This window comes from Balaenoptera musculus, chromosome 6 (genome assembly GCF_009873245.2).
Source record: "Balaenoptera musculus isolate JJ_BM4_2016_0621 chromosome 6, mBalMus1.pri.v3, whole genome shotgun sequence".
Lineage (NCBI taxonomy): Eukaryota > Metazoa > Chordata > Mammalia > Artiodactyla > Balaenopteridae > Balaenoptera > Balaenoptera musculus.
Genome location: NC_045790.1, coordinates 30,177,900 through 30,195,008, shown reverse-complemented (window position 1 = coordinate 30,195,008; position 17,109 = coordinate 30,177,900). Strand labels below are relative to the sequence as shown.

Below are 17,109 nucleotides of genomic sequence, written 5' to 3'. Positions count from 1 at the left end.
AGCCAATAAACAAATAAGAAAATGCCAGGTAGGTCAGGGGGTGGCAAACATTGGCCATAGAGCCAAAACCCGCCCATCACCTGTTTTTGTAAATAAAGTTTTATTGGAGCACAGCTACACCCCTCCATTTACTCCTGTCTCTGGCTGGTTTCTAGACACGTACGTGGCAGTCACAACAGAGACCACCTGGTCCTTTACAGAAAGGTTTGCTGCCCCCTGGTGTAAGTGTAGGGGATTCAAACGGGGTGAAATGAGAGAAAGCAAGGGGATGGCAGGTGGTGACTGCTTTCCACATACTGGTGTGGGGATGCATCTCTGATGGTGACATTTAAACCAACACCCAAAGCCAAGAAAGAGGAGCCAACCAGAGGAAGGGCTGGGAGAAGGCAGAGGGAATGAGTGAAAAGGGCCTGAGGCAGTAAAGAGTCAGGTGTGTTCTAGGAAATAAATCAAAAATGAGGGGGTGATGGGGTTAGCAACAGAGTTTGAGTGTGGTCTTTGGGGCAGAAAATGATGTCCGAGGAGATCTGATCTGAAAGATAGGCCCAGCTTTACAGATCTTGGTAAGGTGATTGGGTATTGGTCCAGGTGTGTTAAGTAAGTAGGTTAGGAATTTCCCTCTGCTCAGACCGAGAGACCAGATAGAAGGTGGTCTTGGCGGCCAGGTGAGATAGGACAGCTGCTTGGACCAGTGTTGTCCAGGCTCAATTACTTTGTGAGCTTTGGGCAAGAATACAAATGGGAGCTCACTTTCCTGTGTAAATATTTAAAGTATATAGTTAAAGCTAACAGGGAAATATGTGCTCTAGCCTCCCACTTTCACAAACGCACCTTTGTGAGCACCTGGAAGCCCAGGTTCTGGTTTAGGATTCTAATTCCTCGGGGTTCACTGCTGCTGCTTCCCCCCAGCTTCCCAGCCTGCTTGCAAGAGGCCTCACCACGTCCCAGCCACATCCGCCAGGCTTTGGGGGCGAGGGGGACAGGACACGAGAATATTTCAACACATGAGCCAAGACTTGGGTAACAAAGAACCCTCCACACCCCCGGGCAGTGTCCCTGCTCATGCTCCCCCGGCCCAGCCAGTGAGGACCTGACCAGCCCGGGCACAGGGAGGGTCTTAGAGCTTCTGTTAAATATAGACCACGGATGGACTTTAGTGCTCCCCCTCCAAAGAAATCGATATTCTACCACCTTCTAGAGCTAGCCAAGAGCACACTCCGTACCTTCCTTTGCGCCTCTCCGCATCAAAACCATAGTCTGCATTGGAGAGCACACACTCTTAGGCTGGTGCAAGCTGCCTTCCCGGGGACCCCGGTCTGAATGCGCCACCCGTCCCTGCTGCGACATCTAGTGGTGAAAAGTGGAAACGCATCACCCACCAGGAGGGGAGGGATTTCAGAAACTTCTGTCTCAGACTGCTACATCAAATTCAGTTATGTTCAGATTCTCCGGAGTTCTTAGTGAGCACGAGGAGGGGTCATCCTCGAGGACGAGGTTAAATTTCCTTAGACAGGAAATCTCGACTATATCTTGCTTTTCCTTGCCTTTCAAGATAATGGTGGATTCTGTCAGTCTTGATGGAGAGCAGTTTCCTGGCTCATCTTCCCAAGGGCAAGGTGAAGGGTGAATGAGTCCATCCCAGCCCAGGCCAGCAGGTCCTGGTGGAAGGGGAAAGGAAGGGCCAGGAGATGTGCAAAGGCCCTGGGCAGAGAGCGGGAACGTGGGATGGCTTGCAACCCCTGTACCCCTTTCTTTGGCCTGCGAATTATTTTTCTCACCTGCCCTGCATTCACCTCCACTTGAAAGGTGAGAATGCATGTGTGTTCGTATGATCGTCTGGAATTGAGGACATTGTAAAAGCCGAGCTGTCAGTCCAGTGAAGCAGTATTTTCTTGGACAAAACAAGATTTCTTGAGGACAGTTATTATTGGGGAAACAACATGTGAGCTAGTGATGGGTCCTGAGATGAGCACAGCCCCTCCAGATGAAGGCTCAATCTGCAATTTCATAAAAAAAAAAAAACTTGAAGCCTCCCTGGGGCTCCCCGAGGATGTGGAGCCTGTTAACACAGGCCAGCAATCCAACTCATTTGCTTAGGAAAAATGAGGTGCCGAAATGTGCCCTTTGTCCATGCAAATCCAGAGCAGGGGGGCCCCTTTTCATTCTACTTGTCTTTATTGTAGCAATGACTTATAAATCTTACTTTAAATCGGGACCCTGCACCAACTGGGAAGTGTCTTCTGAGTGGGACAAGCTGGAAATGGCCCTCCTTGGATATTCACAGTGCTTGTAACTCAAGACATCCCCACTTTGAGATTCTGCTCTCGATCTGCAAATTCTTGTTTACCGCTCCCTGCTCCCCACTCCCCATCTGAGAAACCCACCACCTCCCTTTCACTGACAGCAGTGGTAGAAAAGAGACCTGGTGGTGAGTTCTGTCTTTGCCTTGGGCAAGTGCCTTGGCTCCTCTGAGCCTTGGTTTCCACATCTGAAATGGAGAACGACCACATTAACCACAAAGGTTTCTTTGAGGTTTAATAAGGGATGTGAGTGAAAACACAGCATAAGCTGGAAGATACAAACGTGGAAGTTACTGCTGCAGACAGGAAATGCATCTGTCACAACTCCTCCGGGTGTTCACGAAAGAATAATTCATGACCCTTCCGGGGGTACTGCAGTGGGCGTGTAGCAGAGGAAAGAGACCGGCTCAACCCCAACTTCAGCAAAGACAAGTGGGGATTTATAGCCAAGGAGCAAGGGTGTGGGGGCCAGTGGGTGGAAAATTGCTAAGAGGAAACCCAAAGGCTGGGAGGCTTCTTGCTGGATTGACTGCTTTGGCTTCTCTTATTAGATGGTCAGCCGGTTGTGGCCACAAGAGGAGACAGGGGGGAGGCTCAGGGCAAAACATAGCTTTTTATATCATAGGTCGCAGAGAGACAGGGGTTAGAGCATTGTCACAGAGCTCAGACTCAAGCCAGGGGCAAGCTGCGAGCCCCCGTGGCAAGTGCCTTTACTAGGGATCAGGGTGGGTACATGAGGAAAGGCAGGGAGAGTGGGGGGCAGTGTCACTGGTGCGTTTGAATGTCACGGGGTCACCCTTGGGAGGGTAGGAAGGGGGACTTGTGGCTGAGCCCACCTTGCACACCGGTCGGTGCACCTGGGCCGACACTCACAGCCTGTTTGTGGGGATGTTGAGGCAGCGGGAAAATAGGAAGTTTTAAAGGTTATAATATTCATCAGGATTCTTGCTGAAGGCGCGCCAGGGTGATCAGGTGTCAAGGTTGGGCATGAAGAATTTGCTCAGATATCAGGGGTGGGGGATTTTCTGTAAACGTGACCCTGCAGGATTCTTGTTTAACCTGGACTAACCGGACCAAGGTCACAGCCCACTGTCACTGGCTCCTCTTCCCTCTTGCCTCCATTTCTGGGGCTGACCTGGGAAGCAGGCAAACAGATCGCCAGCCACTGCCGGCCCGCCACTGCCCTGCGTGGAATGGGGAGGAGTGAGTGGGGCTCTCAGCATCCGGCAGTGCTGAGCAAAGTGGAGACATACCATCTCTCAGCTGCGTGGGGCAAGCCCACCTTGGTTCAGAGCTGCTGCTGGAAGCACGCAGGGTAGCACCTGTGTCCTTCAGTTCCCTCGGTGCAAGTCTGCTCAGAGAGGAAGGGCCTGTGGGGACTCGTGCAGAAGGGACAGAAGTGCCCTCACTCCTTCACACAGGACAGACATGTTGGCCAAAGCTCACAGTGTCAGGATCAGGAAGGCACGAAACAGAAGAGAGCAGGGAGCGATTCACTGCGCAGTGCGTCCAGACCTAATGACGGGATTGAAGCTGGAAGCAGGTTTTCTGCCTTTGCACTGTGTCAGGAGAAGCAGATACTGGCTTCACACAAAGGAACTGTGCGTGTTAGGTGGCTGCGTGTCAGGAAGTAGGTGGAGAACTTTTTAATTTACTCAGTGAGGCACTCCTAGCGGAAGGGGATGCTCAGAGTTCAGACACTCAGCGTGAGGTGGGTGGAGGTGTAGCGGGGGCCTGACTTAAAGGGAAGATAAAGGGCTGGTTTCGGAGATTAAATTAGAATGAGAGATGGTAGATTTGTTTCAGGGGGTCATGGGCTCATCAGCAGCAGTAGATGGCACGGGGGAGAATGCCAGCGCCCCATTTCTTCATGCCTGCTCGGCAGCACCCCAGTGAGTAACTGTCTCAGGAGAGAACTTTTCAGCTTCTGTACTGACTTGAGTAACAATTCAGGGGAATTGCTGGCAAGATACCCCAGCTTTTTCCACCCAGTGCAGTGCTTGAGGTTAGAAAAAGAAACCAGATCACTGTCCAAACCATGGTGTCCAACCCTAGCCGACCCAATACTTTATCATGTACATGTTGTGATGCCCCTTTACTCTCCCGAAATAAAATTCAAAGATAACAATGTACCTACACAGGTAATTTTAAAAGATCAATAGAGGGACTTCCCTGGTGGTCCAGTGGTTAAGACTCACGTGCTCCCAATGCAGGGGGCCCAGGTTCGACCCCTGGTCTGGGAACTAGATCCCGCGTGCCACAACTAAGAGCCTGGCGTGCTGCAACTAAAGATCCCACATGCCACAACTAAGACCTGGCACAGCCAAATAAATAAATATTTAAAAAATACAAATAAAATAAAAGATCAATAGAATGCCCTAACTATAATATAACAAAGACATCAAAGGAATATATATAGTATAATAGAATGTGTATGTAAGTGCGGAGCACAGGCAAAGAGGAGACATTGTGAAATTGGCAGATACTTGGACCCATCTGCAGAATCACTGAATGTAACACCTACAGATGCCACGGATGTGGGAGGGATAGCAACTCAAATACAGCAGCAACAGGCTGACGTTTCAGAAGTGGGGATCAGAGCTCCTGAAAGATTAGGAAAAAAACCCATGTATATATAATTCCACCAGTGTATAAAATAGTTGCATTCTTGGGAAAGTCACTATGTATTAAACCAAGCCCTCCCAAAACCCTCTGGGTCATATGTAAAATGCAATTAAGTCCTAAGCTCAGATGATCATAAACAAGGTTTTTCTCTTATATAAATGCTCAGCAGACGCTCAGAAGTCAGGCAGACTCAAGAGAATTCTTACTGCTCAGGCCATTGTATGTACACGTCAGGACCCCTAGCCCCCACCTACCCACCGCCAGCAGCATCCCCCAACGCTGAGAACTAAAGCTGCCGTCGTCCATTTCCAAAATGCCAGCTAGGGGACAGTGTTGCCCCTGCTGAGAAAGATGGGTCAGAGTTTACCAAGAGAAAATGCGGGTAGGAACTCAGGAGAGCTGTGTTTGTTACTGAGCACGCTCCCATCCTTGGTCGTTGGTGGAAAAAGTAACGGTGGCTCAGCTGGAAGAGATCAGCAGTACATCAGCGCCTCCCAGGATTTGGGTCTGGAAGCAGTGGTCCGGCCAGGTCTGAGATCACACTGAAAGGGAAAGGCAGACACTTGCCTCCGATACGCTCTTGTGTGGGTCACCCCTGAGTACATCATTTACACAACACCTCTTTATTGGGCATCCTACCTGTGCCAGGTGCTGGGGATACCGTCTCTCCCCTCAAGGTTTGGCCCCTAGTCTAAAGGAGAAGAGTGTCACGTGATTACCCTACAGTCTAGTGGGGTGACGATGGAGAGCCACACGTGCACTTGAGCCTGCTTGTGAGGAAACCTCCTGGAGAGGCCACAGCAAGATAGGTCTCCTGGGATGCGTGGAAGTTAACAAGCTAAAGCAGAGGGGATCATCGTGGGTAGGGGAGAAGGGCTCGACCTCAGGCTGCAAGCCACAGTTCTGACAGGCTGTTATTACTGGGTTAGGAGCTGGGAAGCGGGCCGGGTGTGTGAGGCTGGGATGGAGCCAGGGTGACATGATCAATGCCCCACCACGTAGCCCTTGAGGTGGGTTCTCTGGGGGCACAGAGCACCTCACCAACACCATCCCTTCAAAAGCACCCATGTTATATTTGATGTCACACTGTTCGCATGTCTGTGTCCCCCCAAAACTGCGGATCTGGGGAGGGTGTAGATCTTCCTGTTCCAGCACACGGGAGGTCCTCCATAAATGTTTGATGATGAATCTGTGAATTATCCAGGGCTGCGGAGACTCCTGCTTCTCCCCTGTAGGGCTGAGAAAGAAGAAAGCGGAAAGGTTGTCATGGCCCCCAGGCCCCTCCCCAGCATTTAGCTTTGTACCTTGTGATGCCCTTCTTCTCATCATCTTGTACCTTCAGAGTGTCGTAAAGGAGCAAGACCCCTCCACACAGAAGGAGCAGGTGACCTGACCAGTCTAACGGGGCTGACCCCGTTTCACTTTTGAATTGACCACTTGGCAGGAATTGCTCCATCCAATTCATTGTGCATCAAAATGCAATGGAAGTAGGCAAATCCACTGAGACAGAGCACACTGGTGGTTGCCCGCAGCCCGGCAGAGAGGGTCCTGGGAAGTGACTGCTCATGGGCACAGAGTTTCCTTGTGGGGGGATGAAAACGCTCTGGGACCAGATAGCAGTGATGTTTGTACAACATTGTACATGCACTAAAAGCCTCTGAATGGTTCACTTTAAAATGGTGAATTGTATGTTTATTTTACATTTAAATTTTTTTAATGCGGTGGGGACAGAACAGACTGTATCTACCACGTGGGTAGAAATTTCAGGTTGGGGTGCAAACTTCCAGTTATAAGTTAAATAAGTCTTGGGGATGTAACATACAGCATGGTGACTGTGCCGCACATTTGAAAGTTGATGAGAATAGATCTTTAAAATTCTCATCACAAGGAAAAAAATTGTTACTATGTGTGGTGATGGATGGTAACTAGACTTACTGTGGTGATAATTTCACAATATACACAAACATCAAATCATTTACACTGTACACCTGAAACTAATATAACTTTATAGGTCACTTATACCTCAATTTTTTTTAAAAGGCAAAGAAAACTCGCAGACTGGAAGGATGCAGCAGGGGTCCTGAACCGTGGGAATCCGCGTGTGCCTTTTGCTCAGGGGCTGCTCTTCTCCTGTGACTAACAGGCCCTCTCTCATCTATATTCAGGACACTCACCGAGGACTCTTCATCCAGCAGCTGAGACCCACACAGAACCTGCAGCCGAGAATCAAGCTGAAGCTGTTCGGCCACTCGGGGTCTGGGAAGACCACCCTGGTGGAATCTCTCAAGTGTGGGCTGCTGAGGAGCTTCTTCCGAAGACGCCGGCCCCGGCTCTCCTCCACCAACTCCACCCGGTTCCCACCCTCACCCCTGGCCTCCAAGCCGGCAGGTAGGCACCCCACCAGCCCCTGTCTCTCCACTGGGTACTTCCAAGGTCAAGGTCTGGGAGGAGGTGTGGCTTTGTTTGGAGCCCTTGGCCTGAGGCTGACCGGTTCCCGCCGCCTTGGTGGCTTCCAGGTGTGGTCCTCCCGTCTCTTGGCCAGTGAGCGCACCCTGCCCTGGTGCTAGCGAGGAAAGGGCCTCACTGAAATCACGGTCCGCAATCACAAGCGTGCAAAATAGCACAATCGTGTTCTGCTCGGGGACTCTACCCTTGAAGACACAAAGAGCTTGTTTGGACTGACATAGGTTCAAGGTTGCACGGATGGAATATCAGCCCGCAGAACGGGTCCTCACCCCTTATGCTTTCTTCTTGGAATGCTGCGGGCACATCCAGGAATGCGAGAACACAGAGCCACAAAACTGGGTGCACGGGGAAGCCCGTCCTCGCGTATCCGGAAGTGGGGTGGTGGCTTTGAAAGGCTCCTTAATGGCTTTTCAGTGAGCCCGTCTGTTCACCTGGACCCTAGTTGGGAAGCTGATTTTGCCGTCTGCCTCCACCTCCCACAGACACGAGTATCAACGGGTTCACACCCGGAACTCCAGGGTGGCCTGTCCTTCCCCAGGGAGAAACATCTGCAGTGAGCAAGAGGAAGTGGTGCAGTCTGGGGTGTCATTTTTCCTAAACCCACCCTTTTAGAGTGAGGAAATTAAGGTTTTCAAAGATAAGAATAGAGACCTTCAGAGAGTTTCCTAAACAATGTCGATGTTGAAGCTCTGTGCCTCAGACTCACTTTCTGTACATATTACGAAGGTGTCATACCTGTTCCCTAGGATGAAAACAAATGTTTTAAAGTTTGTGTTTCTATGTAATTTCGCTCTCTACGAGGAAGGATGTCTGGGCAGCATTAGCTAGAGTGAGGGACAGCTGACTGAGATCTGCATGCCCCTTTCAACTTCTTCCCTCTGAACACAGTAATAGAATTGGAATTAGGGGAAGAAGTGTAACCAAAATGGATATATAATTAGAATGATTACAATATTGCTAACACGTGTTGCTAATGCATGCTGAGTACTAACTGTGTGCCAGGAGCTGGGCAAAATGTGGTACGTGTGACACCTCATTTAATCCACGTGACAGGCTTATTGGCATTTTTACCACCCTTTTACTGAAGCCTTGAGGGGTCAAGTAGACTGCCCGGAGTCACACAGCTGGCGATTCATGAAGTGTCTGGCTTCTGAGCCAGGGCTTATTAATGATACTTATAACTCCGTCTGACTTGGGGCATATTTGTGCTCATGTTTTCCATTTTCCACTGTAATTTTGCTCAATTTCAGTATGTAAGATAGGTCTACACCTTCTCAGAAGCCAATAGTTTTCCAGGTTTAATGATTAAGTTGAGCCTCTTACGTGTGGACCAGGCCAGTATTGCTTCAAGGTTCAAAGTGAGCTTCTCTAGCAGTTCCTTGTGTCACCCCTAGAGGGAACCAGCTCTCTCCTGCTGTGGGTTAAGGTCACTCCAATCTGACTCTGGGGGGATGGGGGGCAGAGGGGCAGAGAGACAGAAACAAAGAGCAGAGACAGAGAAAGACAAAGAGATGAGAGCTATCCAGATCTGTGACCTGGAATTTTTGTAAGTCGTATTGGATATGAATTTATGCCTCAGGAGCCCATGGGCTAAACTGAACCAGCCACATATCAAGTGACATCTGGGTTCCCCCGGAGGGAGAACGGCTCAACCCTCACCCCTCAGAAGTAATATCTCCATTCATCTTCCTTCTGGTCAATTTCCCGCATCTGGAAGAATCCAGAAGTAGATTCTTGATAAAATGCAGCTCAGGATGGCTGGATTATCAGCAAATCTCACTGTGTCCTTCAGCCAGGACTTAGAGAAACTTGGGTCATGGGGCTGACTGACACAAGATTCTCTCGAGGACAACAGGTGCTCTGGACCAGGTGAGTCTCCCCACTACACTCAGCAGAGAGAAAAGTAACTCGAGGCGCTGGGAAATAAGGTCAGAGGTCAGCAGCCTAGTGAGCTGCAGCGTTCTGTGTAGTATGAGGGAAAGGAGAAACACTGAATTAACTTCCAACGTTTAAAAGTCAAGATGTCTGGACTTCCCTGATGGCACAGTGGTTAAGAATCCGCCTGCCAATGTAGGGGACACGGATTCGATCCCTGGTCCAGGAAGATCCCACATGCCGCGGAGCAACTAAGCCCTTGTGCCACAACTACTGAGCCTGCGCTCTAGAGCCCACGAGCCACAACTACTGAGCCCGCAAGCCCACAGCCCGTGTTCCTCAACAAGAGAAGCCACTGCAATGAGAAGCCCGCGTGCAGCAACGAAGACCCAATGCAGCCCAAAATAAATAAATAAATAAAATCAAGAGGTCTCACCTAAAAAGCTGGCTGTTTGGTTTCTTGTAACAAGTTGGTAGCTCTGGCCACACTGGATTCACATTTCCGCCTGGAGCCGGTCAGTGGAGAGGAGGGGCTACCCCATGTAGAGGGGCCCAGGCTCTGCATTTCACCCTGTCTCACACAGCGCCCTAACTCCAGGCGGGAGAGCTCAGGAGCAGACGCCTCCACGCCCGTGTCCGAAGGTTTGCCCTGTGGCAGAAATGACATTTCAGGAGTGCATTGGAGTGTGTGACCCCTGGACTAAGGTCACACCTAGTTCATCCCAGAGCTGTCTGGCCAGAGCCAGGCAGCCTCCCGCAGGGCCCGGGCAAGAACGGAAGAGGCCCGCGCTGCTTCATGCCCAGGTGGCTTCGGTCTGCTCCGAGGGGGTGGGTGAAGTTTCTATCCAGACAACCCCTGCAGGTGACAAGATTCGTCCTCGGTTCATTCTAGTCCTGCCTGAGGCCGGGAAGAGCCCGGAGGCTGTGTGTGCAGGAGGCTCCGGAGCAGGCCCTCCTCCTGCCCTGCCCAGCGCGGGGCGAGCACACCCTGGGCTGAGGGAGCGCAGCAGCCTGCAGGGCCTGGACCCCGCCAGTCCTCGACTGGGCCCGGCCCTAACAAAACAGCAGAAGGGAGTCCTGGAAAAGCAGCGTGGCACAAATAGGAAGCACCAGGAGGGCCACCTGCGGGAGACCCGGCCGGAGGCAGCTGGCAGGCCCTAGGGGCCTCGTGTGCCGTAGGGGCATGGACGGAGCAACGTTTCTTTGTTAGGCACTTGAGGAAAGCCTGCTCTGGAGTGTGGCCTCCAGGGAAGGAAATCCGTCTCCAGAAACAGCAGCATTTTCCCTTCACAGTGGCATCGCTAGCGCCTGGGGGCCATGCTCTGCTGTGTCCCAGGCCAGAGCTCTGGACGCCCCTGACCTCTGCTAGAATGGTCAGGCCTTCTTCCTTTCCCTGGGAGAGGTGCCCACGTGGGCACATTTACATCACTCAGGCAGCAGGAAGGTCGTTTGCCTTTAGAAACGTGGCTTTGCGTCGCACTGGAGGCTAAAGGCTGAGCCACCAGCCAGGAGACAGGATGGGGTGGTGTGGGGACCTGGGGGCAGCCGCTCACGGCACGTGGCTGCCACGCACACACTGCCTTTGTGGCCAGCTGAGTGCCATAGCTGTTGAACTGTGGTTCTGCGGTAGGAAGGAAACCCCCGGTGCCAGCGGAGGAGCGCGCGGCCAGAAAGATCACTGCAGGAGGCTGGCTGTTGCCTGCTCACCAGAGAGGAGCGTTTGCAGGAAGTCTCTTCTGACCAGGGTGCAAAAGCGGCTTCTCCCTCGGGGCCTGCCACTTTTTACCACTAGGGGTCAGTCGTTAGCAAAAAAGGTTTTCCTCCTATGATTTTAATGTTTCCCTGTGAAATTGTTATTTTAATAATACTGTATACAAATTCTGTCCTAACCTTTCATCCTCCCAACAAAAACTGTCTGTGAGGTGCCGGAGTGCCTGTCATTTACCGAATCCGTTCTGGTCTCCCTCGGCAAGCCCCAGCCCACAGTGCCACTAAGACAAAGCTTATTCCCGACAGAGGTCGCCCCGGACACAGGTTTCCGGGCACAGGGAAATGGACAAACCCGTTCTTGTGAAGTCGCATGGCTTTTCTCAGACTTGGACTAACAATCTCTAAAGAAATACACTAAAATGTCCATCACTCTGGCCTAGAGATTTGAGTCATTTTGTTTTCTTCTTTACATTTCTGTTTGCCAAGTTTTCTACTTTTATAACCCGGGGCGGTGGGGAGCTCCAGTTTTCTCCTCCTCCCTGCCAACCCCTTGGATATTCCCATTGTCCTGTCCTCAGTCTGAAGTCTTTGGTCTTTAAACAAGGGTTACCTTTGTGTTTGGATCACCAATTTTAAAAGTCAGGTGGCCCAGGTGAAATGGTCATTTCTTTAGTCTCTTGCAGTGACTGTCACTATTAACTCTGAACCAAAGGTACGAACTATATGGTGCGATTCGGTTCACTGAGCCCCTCCCTGATGCACTCATGGAGCCTCCCCCTGCGCCCACCCCAGTTCTAGCCCTGAAGCGGAGAGGCCAGCTCTGCCTTCACAGTGCTGTCGGGGGTCTGTTGCGAGAGACGGGCAAAAGCCGGAAGGAGGTCAGGACCGAGGGCACACAGGGCACCGCTCCTGGCCCAGGGGACCCAAATGTGTTATTCAGCTGATTCCCCTGCTCCACAAAGTTCTACCATTATTATTTATGTAATATTTTTAAAACTGATTCTTTTTATTTACTAAAAGACATAGGCTTGAAAGTGAAATCGCTAATGTCCTTACCATAAATGGAAAACCCATACCACTACTACCAATAAATAAAAATAAATGCAATGAACAGCAATATGATTAAAATCTAGCTATATACTGTTGCCCACTCCCTCTTTTTTTTTTTTCCTGGAAAGAGGAAGAACATGCTTCCATCTTTTTCTTTTTCTTTTTTTTTTTAATCGGGGTATAGATTTTTACACTCCCTCTTTATTAAAAGGGAAGATTAGCAAGGATTGAAGACATGCTAAAAACTTAATGTCACAAATTGAGACTTGCCCCTAGAGCAATTTAAAGACCTTCAAGGGGATTTTATAAAGGAATGGCCTTCTCACTGTGTGATTCAGCATTACTTAATGTCATGGCCTGCTACTGTCTAAGATCATTTTGCATTCAACCTAACAATCTCGTGTACCAGAGTGGTACTCATCTCATCTGTATCAGTCAGGGTCCTGGTGGAGATTTAATGAAAGTTCAAAGTCACAGGCACAATTCACAGGAACATATACAAGAGACGGTGAAGCATCTGGAGGCTAGGAACAGAGGGGAGCCATTAGTTACCACCCCTGAGGCTGAAAAGGCAAGAGGAAGAAGTCACGATCCTGGGAAAGCTGGAGCTCCAGGGGAGAAGCCGCCAGGGGGTCTAGGGTCAGAGACACAACTGGTATCAGAAAAGCAGCAGGCAGTGAGGAGGGAAAATATACACCTCGACCTTTCTCTCCTCCCAGCCTCTACAGTGCCTCCCATTGGTGGACCCTAACCGGAGGCAAATGGCAAGCAAGTCTGGGAGATGCAGTCCATGGGGTTAGCCTCTCGGGACACAGAGCAGCGCAGGAAAGGATGCGGGAGGTGGAGCAAACAATCAACACAATGTCCCTGGGAAACACTGCTGCCCAGCCTACAGGAGAGGCACACACACAAACCAGCCTGAAGCAGGGGTGGGGCAAGGACAGAGCGCAAAGTCTGGGAAGGAGGGCAGGGGGCAAGGTCTAACGTGCTTGCTCTCTGGCCTGCAGTTTCCGTGAGCATCAACAACCTGTACCCGGGCTGTGAGAATGTGAGCGTCAGGAGCCGCAGCATGATGTTCGAGCCGGGCCTCACCAAGGGAATGCTAGAGGTGTTCGGGGCCCCGTCCCACCACCCGCACTGCCCCGCCGATGACCAGTCCACAAAGGCCATCGACATCCAGAACGCCTACTTGAACGGTATGGCTCTCCCACCCCAAATGGGAAGGACCTCGAGTTTCCCCCCAGGGAGCCTGGCCCAGCGGGCATCCATCACAGCCGCACAAAGGATGGAAGAAGGGCCAGCACAGAGCGATGTGGGGAGTGACCCAGGACTGAAGCATGGCTGGTTAACACCCCCAAAAAGTAAAACTAAACCCCCTGGTGTCCCTGGCAAAGCACTGGGCACACAGAGGTGCTTAATAAATGACTTGAGTAAATTAGTACATTTTTTAAAGTACTGCTGAACTTCCACTTGGATGGGAAATCTCATAAAATACGGTCCCACTAGCATTTTGATGTTCCCGAGTTTGAAACCCAAGTGCTGCTCCCCCGGAGCTCCCAGGGCCCCCAGCTGGGCCCAAGGCACTGGAACACAAGCCTCGTTGAGACACGGTCCGGAGCAGGGATAGAGCAGTTTCTCTGAGGCTAAGTTCCCACAGCTGTGAGGATTTTACGAGCTCGTGTTTATTAAAGGTCCTAGTATAATGTCTAGCAGGGAGAGGCTCTCAAAAAGTGGAAATTGGGAGCATCTTCATGAAGGCCCTTTTATTATACTAAACCCAGTGAAAAATAGAATACTCAGGGTGTTTACCTAAAGCAGTGGTTCTTAGACTCCAGCGTGCGCACAAATCCCCTGGGGGGCATGTGAAAACACAGACTTGCCAGCCCGCCCTCGAGCGTCTGATTCAGCCCATCTGGGGAGTTTCTTGGTAATGCTGCTGCTGGGACCAGGGACCCTAATAAAATAGAATTGAAGTCCGTGTGCATTCTGCTCTCTTAAAAGTTGAGTGTTCTCTGAGCTCCCTGGAGCAGAGCTGGCCCCGCAGCATAGGGAGAGCAGAGGTGTGCCCTCAGCACCCATCACCCCTACCCTCATCCCTCGATCTCCCCTGGCCTTATTCCCGTCCCACGTCTGGCTCCCAATGCTCCCCAAGCTCAAAGGGCCTATTTCTGTGTTCCAGAACTATTCACACTAAGGCCTTAACTGCCAGACTTAGAGGCCCATGCTCCCCAGGAGCGCCTGTGCTCTAGAAAAGCCCTATGGATCTTCCAAAATGACTCTCGACTGCAAAATTTCTGGCACAGGATAAGCACCAAGGGGAAAATTTAGGGAAAGGGAGGATGAAATCCTATAACATAAGTGGTCCTGCCTGGCTTCCCAGCGGCCAGTGGGTGGGTGGTCACTGACCTGGTGGGATGTGGCAGCGTAGAGGTGGCTGTGTCCATGTGTCTGGACAGTCGTTAGGAGGTTCCGGGTGCCTAGGAACTCCAGGTCAGAATCTCACCCATGACACTTGCGGGAAAAGCAGCCGCCCCCAGAGCTCCTGTGTGGGAGAGTGGGAGAGTAGCTGCCCCCCTACCCACACCCACAGCCTTCCTCCCCCCGCCCCTTCTGCTGCCTCCCCAGCAGAGGTGGCCTCTTGGACCCAATCTCCGCACAGTTCCTCTTACATCCTTCCTGTGCAAAGCTGCTCATCAATGACTGCATCTTACACCTATGCACGGCAGCCTGCCCCCTTCTGAGCGACCAAAACAGGTCTCTCACTCACCTGTGGAAGGTGAATTTAGTCACCATTTAACCAAAATTAAGGTTACATTTCATAGTGAATATACCAACACTTGGGGGTGAAAAACAAAATATATGTGTCCACCTACACCTTTCCACGTATGCTTATAGGCATGCATATACACACACGTGTGTGGGGTGTTACGTGTGTGTGTGTGTGTACCACTCTGCGGTATTATAAGTAGATGTGCTAGAGATAGAGATACAGATACAATAATGAAGGCATTAAGGAAAATGGATAAGCAGATACAGATATAAGTAGGTTTATGGATATAGATATTGTAAAAGGCATGGATGTAAAAACAGACATAGACATAAGAAATAGGGAAATGTAAATATTCCATATGTAGATCTATACTTAAGTAGATGCATAAATAAATAGATGAATGCTATGAATGTCACTGTCCCTACTGGTCATCCCTAAAGTGCTGAGAAAAACTGTGATTGAAATTTGGTGGTGGTGTTTCACAATCATAATCTTTCTTTTTCTTTTTCTCTGTAGGCGTTGGCGATTTCAGTGTGTGGGAGTTCTCTGGAAATCCTGTATACTTCTGCTGTTATGACTATTTTGCTGCAAATGATCCCACGTCCATCCATGTTGTCGTTTTCAGTCTAGAAGAACCCTACGAGATCCAGCTGAATCAAGTGATTTTCTGGCTCAGTTTTCTGAAGTCTCTTGTCCCGGTTGAAGAGCCCATAGGTAAGCCGAGGAGGAGGGCATGCCCTTCCTGTCGGTCTCGCAACCTGGTCATGCCCGGATCCGACAGCTTGTGGCCAACAGCTGCGGGAACCCTTGTTCCTCCTTCCTATCAGGAGATTTCCACTCTAGAAGTTTCCTAGGGCTCAGCTGTTTGTTTTGTTCTGCAAGGAGTTGTTTCATGATTGCATATTTCTGCCACAAAGACTCAATTCTGAGCAATTCCTTGAGAGCCATTTCTCACTTTCTTTCTATATTTTAGGGCTGTAGTCATTTTTGTTAGGTGCAAAGTGGGATACCTCCTTTGACAGCTACTGTGCCTTACCTAATGGGTACATAATTAATAGAATGAACTCTCCTTTGTTCTGTAGTTCCATCAAAAATGAAAGAAAAGGAACCATGATAACTGAATGCATTACCTTAGCCTTATCCCTAGAGGAAAAGACAGCATGGACAGACTTATTTTGTTCTTTTCATACAAAAAAAGAAGCAGCCTTCCCTGATGAAATGCAAACCTCAGCAGTCATTTTTTTTTGAAAAGCTTACAATAATAAAATAAATTGGGCTAATTCCCCTCAGGGTACCTCCAATTTTGCCTCTTTCTTTCTCATTCTTTTTCATGTTTTCGTTTTAAACACGCCCATAAGTGAGAGGCTCTCTGCCTGTGTGAACTGCAGGAGTCTCCCTTCTGAGCCATTTCTGTGCTGGTGCTGCGTCCAGCGGGCTTGCTCTGGTCTTATAAAGGGTGTCCCCCTGGTCAGAGGTTAGATCTCTCCTCACCATGCAAACAAGGCCTATTTGGAGGAAGATCTGAGAAGCTGCCTTATGCCCTGTGGTCGCTTCTAGTTCACTTCAGAGCAATCTTCCTGGAGGCCCAGGAAATAGGCTCATTCCATTCTGGGCCAGGCCTAGGCCTTCCAGAGGTCACTCCTAGCAGCAGGCCTGGGGCCCTCAGGTCCGCGGGCAAAGTTGCATGTCCACCTGGCGAGACGGCCCAGGCCTCAGGCAGAGCACCCAACCTCACCTGGGCAGGATGGAGGACCCACCTGTGAAACGGTTTGCTCTCTGCCCTCAGCCTTTGGCGGCAAGCTGAAGAACCCACTCCGAGTTGTCCTGGTGGCCACCCACGCCGACATCATGAACATTCCTCGTCTAGCTGGAGGCGAGTTCGGATATGACAAAGACACCTCGTTGCTGAAAGAGGTCAGGAACAGGTAAGTCGGCTGCTGCATCTTCAGGGGTGATACAGCCAAAGTCATGTGACCCAGAGAAAGGAATTAAAGAACTGAAAGGCCTCTTTGGCTTGGTCGAATTTTTTTTACCAAAGCCACAAATACACATAATAACAAATCAAACAGAAGTAAAGGGCACATAATAAAAATCAGCGGCCTTCTCACTTCTGTCCTCACCCCCGAGTACCACTGCCCAGAGGTAACTCCTTTTAGTTGTTTTCTGTATTTTTTTTCAGCTCTAGGGAGGAATAATTGACAAGTGAAATTGTAAGATATTTAAATTGTATGAAGTGGTGATTTGATGTATGTATACAATGTGAAAGGATTCTCTCCATCTCGTTAATTAACACATCTGTCACCTCACCCATTT

At 50.2% G+C, this 17,109-nt stretch overlaps 1 protein-coding gene across 7 annotated transcripts in view; it reads left to right on the top strand.

Annotated features, from left to right (window-relative positions):
- DAPK1 (death associated protein kinase 1) overlaps positions 1-17,109 on the top strand; it is a 211,395-nt gene that overhangs the window by 178,973 nt on the left and 15,313 nt on the right. For all 7 annotated transcript variants that reach the window (XM_036856617.1, XM_036856619.1, XM_036856615.1 and 4 more), the window contains 4 exons: positions 7,091-7,313; positions 13,034-13,222; positions 15,313-15,510; positions 16,583-16,721. In XM_036856617.1, coding sequence (XP_036712512.1) covers positions 7,091-7,313; positions 13,034-13,222; positions 15,313-15,510; positions 16,583-16,721 — 749 coding nt within the window. The remainder of the gene's footprint in view (positions 1-7,090; positions 7,314-13,033; positions 13,223-15,312; positions 15,511-16,582; positions 16,722-17,109) is intronic.